The sequence below is a fragment of the Falco naumanni genome, chromosome Z, assembly GCF_017639655.2.
Source record: "Falco naumanni isolate bFalNau1 chromosome Z, bFalNau1.pat, whole genome shotgun sequence".
Classification (NCBI taxonomy): Eukaryota; Metazoa; Chordata; class Aves; order Falconiformes; family Falconidae; genus Falco; species Falco naumanni.
In genome coordinates this window covers 57,132,791-57,138,330 of record NC_054080.1, presented here as the reverse complement: position 1 = coordinate 57,138,330, position 5,540 = coordinate 57,132,791, and the positions used below count along the sequence as shown (strand labels likewise).

Sequence of the window (5,540 nt, the reverse complement as noted above, 5' to 3'; positions counted from 1 at the left end):
CTGCCCTGCAGCCCAGCGGCGCCGGGCATCGGCCTGGGACGGTCCCTGCCGCATACTCCGCCGCTGGAGACGCGCTCCTGCCTGCGGCGGGCAAGCAAACTTCCCCGGCAAGCCGGGACGGGCGGGGGAAGGAAGCGGCCGTCGAGGCTCAGCTGAGCCCTGCGTGGGCTACGGGGAAGAGACCCGGGCGGATGGTAAGGCATCCCAAGCGGGCTCAGCTATGACTTCCCTACGGGGGCGCATCCCTGCGGGCTGGGCTGCGGCGGGTGCCTCCGAAGCCGCGTGTGCGCCGGCTGCCGTCCCGCCGCGGGGGCGGACAGCCTGACCCCTCTCTTGCAGTTGCGCTGCCGAGGATCCATGGCTGAAGGACGGGCCGCCACCGACTGGGAGATCGACGTGGAGAGCGTGGAGGCGGAGGCGGCCGAGGCCGCTGGAGCGCGACGCAGCAGCGCCGGCCCGGACGGGGAAGAGGAGGAGGAGGAAGGCGAGGAGGCGGTGGCGGCGGCGGCCCCGCGGCGGAGCGAGCAGCGGAAGCTGAGCCGCACGCCCAAGTGCGCCCGGTGCCGCAACCACGGCGTGGTGTCGTGCCTGAAGGGACACAAGCGGTTCTGCCGCTGGCGGGACTGCCAGTGCGCCAACTGCCTGCTGGTGGTGGAGCGGCAACGCGTCATGGCCGCCCAGGTGGCTCTCCGACGGCAGCAGGCCACCGAGGTGAGAGGGGACGGGATGGGTCCGGTCGGGACGGGACGGGGCGGGCGGCCGCCGAGCTGACAGCGCCGCCCGGTCACTCTCCCAGGACAAGAAAGGGCTGCTGGGGAAGCAGGTGAGCCTGGAGCGCAAAGCCGTCTACCAGAGGCACGTCCGGACGCCCAGCCTCCTGGCCAAAAGCATCCTGGAAGGTAAGAGCATCCCCCGCCCCTCCACGGGCTGCCCCCATCTCCGCAGCACCGGCCGGCGGCGGGGAAACCGCGGTCTGCCCCGGGAAAACCCGTACCTGCCGTCCGAGGCGCGGCTGCTCACGGGCACGGGGAAATGTAGCGTTATTTTCCGAAATAAACGCGGAGCGGCCTTAAAATGCTCCCCAGTGCCAGCGCCGGGCGGCGGAGCCGTCTGCCCTTCGTAGCTGGAATCGGTGTGGCAGAATTTCAGTTCCCGCCCCCGCCCCCCCTCCCCCCAATAATGCCTGAAATGCTAGCAACGGTAATTTGAAATTTGAGAGTTACTGTTACAAGCTGACATTCTTTTTACATGACTACCCAGCGGCGTTTTGCAGGGCAGGGTAGTTTATTCGTGGGTGTTTTTATCAGGAAATGAGTAAATAAGTTCGGTTTTTTTTTTTTTTTTTTTTCTTTTTTCTTTTGATCTGAATGCCTAACACGGCAGCACTGTTTGTGGCATTACCAATAGTAATATATGCATAAGTAGGCCGCTCATTTTTTTCCCCAGTCAAAATTGTTAACTGTGGAAGAATGTAATTTTAAAGATGGATATTTTGGTGAGAGGGTGTATTTTTTGTTCCCCACTCCCTCTTGAGATCGTGCCCAAATTTATTTCTATGTCTGCCTTAATTGCTTTCCAAACTGAAGCTCTGTCAAGCATTATGATTCTCAAATCTAGCTTGCTACCCCGCCACCTCCCAATAGCAATCTCTTTTCTCGGCCTGTGCAAGTGCTGTTGAAATTTTGTCCTGTTAGAAACCTCTTACTTTCACCTACAGTTCACTCTTTTTTTAAAAAAAATATCTTTCTGTATTCTTCCCTGTAATTTATCTTAACTTTCTTTTTCTTTTCTTCTAGTTCTCCTTGGAATTTTCTACCATCGGTAGCAATGTGTACATAGTCATTCATCTTTAGATCATAGAAAAGGCATCAGCTGTAGGTATAGGTATCTTCCTTGGCAATGGGGAAACCCGTGTGAAAGGAATGGGAGTGAAAACGGGTAAAATCCTGTTCTCCTTACTCATGTAAGTAGTTCCATTAATTCAATGGGATTACTTGTCTGGGTAGAACAAACAGGGTTGGACCCTATCAGTTATATTAAATGAATCCAGTTAGCTGGTAATTGAATATACTGGAGACCGGATTTCTGTTTTATCAAGGTTCTCTTTTATTTCAGAAGAAATGAAATATTGGAATACTCTCTGTATTTTTTAAAAAAATGATGGTTATCTCCTTAATTTGTACTGAATGTGCCTGTGGCATGGTAACTCCAGTAGGAACTGACAGTGTCCAGGGTTTGTAACAAGTGCTTGGCGTGTGGCGGGACTGTCTCCAGCAGAGCCCTTTTACAAACACAGCTTCAATGTTTGTCTTATGCAGCTTCGTTCCTAATGCTGCTTTATTGTTTTAGGTTACCGTCCTATTCCAACAGACCCTTACCTGGGAGGGAATTCACCCTTGCCACCCCCTGTAAGTGACAGGATGAGAAAGAGACGGGCTTTTGCTGATAAAGAGTTGGAGAACATTATGTTAGAGAGGGAGTTTAAAGAGAGAGAGATGATGGAAGCTACACAAGCAGCTGCCCTTTTTCTCCCTAACCGCATGGTGCATGGAGCTGAATACAATTCGTATAAAACGCCCTTCAACACTACTCAAGTTGATACTCCAAACAAGGAGTTTTGCAATTTTTTACCTGCCTGCCTTGATCTAACCATGCAGTATTCAGGATCCAGCAACATGGAACTAATTTCGTCAAATGTTGGTGTAGCTACTACCTACAGGCAGTATCCCCTGTCTTCTAGGTTCTTAGTGTGGCCGAAATGTGGCCCCATTAGTGATGCTTTTCTCTACCAGCAGTGCCTGTTAAATGCTACTACTGTCCAAGCTCTCAAACCTGGGGCAGGCTGGGATGCCAAAGTCTCACAAAGTCAGGACTGTCCTAACACTGAGCACGACATCATGTCTCCAAAACTGGAAAATTCACTTGTTCTGACCCACACTCAAGATGTTCAGCAGTCATGTAGTGAGATACCGTGCCTTCCTCAAGAAACTCGTGAGAGGTCAGCTTTCTCTCCTCCAAAAAGGACTTTCTCTCAGATTTCTGATAAGGATTCTCTGGCTCCTCAGGAGCAGGTGTTAAGCAAGATCAGCAAAACCAGTAGCAAGCCCCCTCCACCTCTGAAATACAATTCATTTCAGTCACTGTTCCACCAAACGTTTCCTGACAGATCAGGAGCAGAGTTGAGAACATCATTTACGAAAGAGACTTTTGAAGATGCTTCCAAGAAATACAGAGAGTGTGCCATTAAAGAGAACCAAAAATACAAGCTTACAATAGACAAATGTGCAAAAGACTTCTTTGGGGCCAAACAGGCCACAGTAAAACTTTCAACAACTGAGCCCCTGTCATTTTCAGTTGAATCCATCCTTAAACGACCTTCTTCTGCAGTTTCTAATATCTCTCAATGAATTAACTATACCTTCAGTGTAGAAACTTTGTATGCTTTGCCTTCTGCAGAATTGCTTCTGCCTGCCTTTCTCTGAAAAGATTTGTAAAGATGAATTTCTGCTGTAAATGTAATTCTTTGTTTTATCTCAAAATTGTATACATAAATATGCATGTTTTCTCTTCTGAAAAAAATACCAATTTTTAAAAATTGAAAATGCATATACAGAATGTAATGTTATTTTAAGCAGTGTTTCAAACCATTCAATAAAATGAGATTACCTACAAGCATAGATGTATTCCTGATCTCTGTTTTGTCTCTACTATCTCACAGGCAAGAATGCCATGCCTTCAGAATATACTTATTCTTTTATCTGCTATTATCAATGTATTACTAGTTATCTTGGTGGGGTGTCTGGTAATTTCTGCTTTGAACTTTCAGTAACTAAGAGAAGAGCTAACAACGGCTAGTGTGAATCTGCAAGATTTTTTTTCATTACATTAAGTGAGGTTTGGATCAGATTCCAAATGTGTTTCTTATTCTGAAAGTGGAGCGCATGCTTGTGTAAAAGACTGGTTTATTCCACACCTCTCTAAAAGCTTCTGTTCCTAAAGCAGAAGAGCAGATTTGAGATGAATGGCACTGGTAAGCTTTTGGATAAAAACTAATAATTTTTTAAAATTTAGTTTTTGAATAAAAGGTCTGGTTTTATTTATTTAGTTTTTAAATGTTCAGCTGACTTTACTCTGCATTTTCTCCACCTAGAATATTTCTCTTCTGAAAACATTTCACCTTTGACCAGCAGGAGCATGAGATTCTTGTGCTGTGGTAATTGAAATGACCTTTAGGCTGTAACGATGACGCACAGAATCATCACTGCTAATGAGAAATCAAGTCCTGATCTCTGTTTTGTAATTCTGTGCCCTTTTTCAGGGATAGCAGAAATGAAAGAGATTAACTGTAGAATTTACCTGAGAACCTGAGATGCTCTCAGGTTGTAGAAAAAGGCGTTACCAGCTCTCATTATGACTGAGCTTGAAGCTTTCAAAATTTGTGATTTTGTAATTTGCCCTATGTGTTACTGCTAACCTATCTAATGCTAACTGATAATCCTTTGGTTACTTTCCTTCTGTAACATTTTTACCCTGCAGACAATGCTCAGCCAGTTGAAAGGAGCTGTGGTTTGTTCCTGGTTTTTATTATTTTCTAAGGACAATTTCTGTTCGCTATTTGTGAGCAGTGCAATGTTTTCTGATTTTACTACATGTGCTGCACAGGTTAAATGCTTGTTTCTATGAATATATCTGAGCCTGTGAATTTCTGATTCTGTAAGTATTTCCAAAAGTGTTTAGTGTTTCTGTTAGGAGTCTGTTGCTGAATAGCAGGACCCTTTTAATGGATGGGAGGAGTTGTCTGTCGTGGGTGCTTTTCTAAGCCACTTCGTTAAAGCAACAGACACATTGGAGAAAACATTTTACATAATGTCTAAATTTTTACATAAGACATTTTACAAAGCACATAAATTTTTTATGTCAGGAATGTAAACAATTCTGTTGTAATTTAGAAGAATCTTGGGCACTAGCTAGAGTTTCACTTTTAAAAAGATTCATACTAATTAGATTTTGTCTTGCCGAAAATAACATTTCAAATGCAGTGAGATGCTTTTCATTTTTTCAAACTCTGTCCTTTATCCGGTTGCCATTAGAGGGAGTTTTAACTTATTTGAGAGCCCAATCTGCTTCTTAATCAGTTTAGCAGTCAGATCAAGCTGAGAAGCTTTTGTATTTGTTTGCTTTCACCACAGCTTCCTTCTTTGGCTTAGTTGAATATTACAAGCTAACAAGGGGGTTTCATTTAAGCAGGGTTTCCTTTGTTATTGAAAATATTTGTTTTTTTTTTCAAGCTGCTGGCATAAACCAGGATGACAGATAAAAGAGAGTTTAGCAATCTATGTGGTGAACCAATATGGATACTGGAATTAGTCCTGCATAAATACTTTTTTGCCTGACAATGTGTGCATCTAACGTTATACAATTTCACATCTGAAATATTTTTCCAGGAAGTTACTTGTCTTTATTATTTCTTAAAAAAAGACCAGAAAACTGAAATCCATCAACAGACTGGTGCCTCTAGACCTTTTAAAGAACAGGTTAAA

At 44.9% G+C, this 5,540-nt stretch overlaps 1 protein-coding gene across 2 annotated transcripts; it reads left to right on the top strand.

The window, feature by feature from the left end:
* The first annotated feature begins 345 nt into the window (after nt 1-345).
* DMRT2 (doublesex and mab-3 related transcription factor 2) lies at nt 346-3,501 on the top strand. Of its 2 annotated transcripts, none has more exons than XM_040580289.1 (3): nt 346-711; nt 797-899; nt 2,350-3,501. In XM_040580289.1, the coding sequence occupies exons 1-3, from the start codon at nt 358-360 to the stop codon at nt 3,405-3,407; spliced, it is 1,515 nt and encodes a 504-aa protein (XP_040436223.1). In that variant the 5' UTR covers nt 346-357; the 3' UTR covers nt 3,408-3,501. The 2 variants fall into 2 exon arrangements, with proteins under 2 accessions (XP_040436223.1, XP_040436222.1); XM_040580288.1 differs by lacking the exon at nt 2,350-3,501 and adding an exon at nt 1,797-1,923.
* Nucleotides 3,502-5,540: the final 2,039 nt, after the last annotated feature.

Coding starts and splice junctions, on each gene's coding strand:
- DMRT2 (XM_040580289.1), top strand. CDS start 358: ATGGCTGAAGGACGGGCCGCCACCGACTGGGAGATCGACGTGGAGAGC. Junction 712..796: donor GACGGCAGCAGGCCACCGAG/GTGAGAGGGGAC, acceptor TCACTCTCCCAG/GACAAGAAAGGGCTGCTGGG. Junction 900..2,349: donor GGCCAAAAGCATCCTGGAAG/GTAAGAGCATCC, acceptor TTATTGTTTTAG/GTTACCGTCCTATTCCAACA.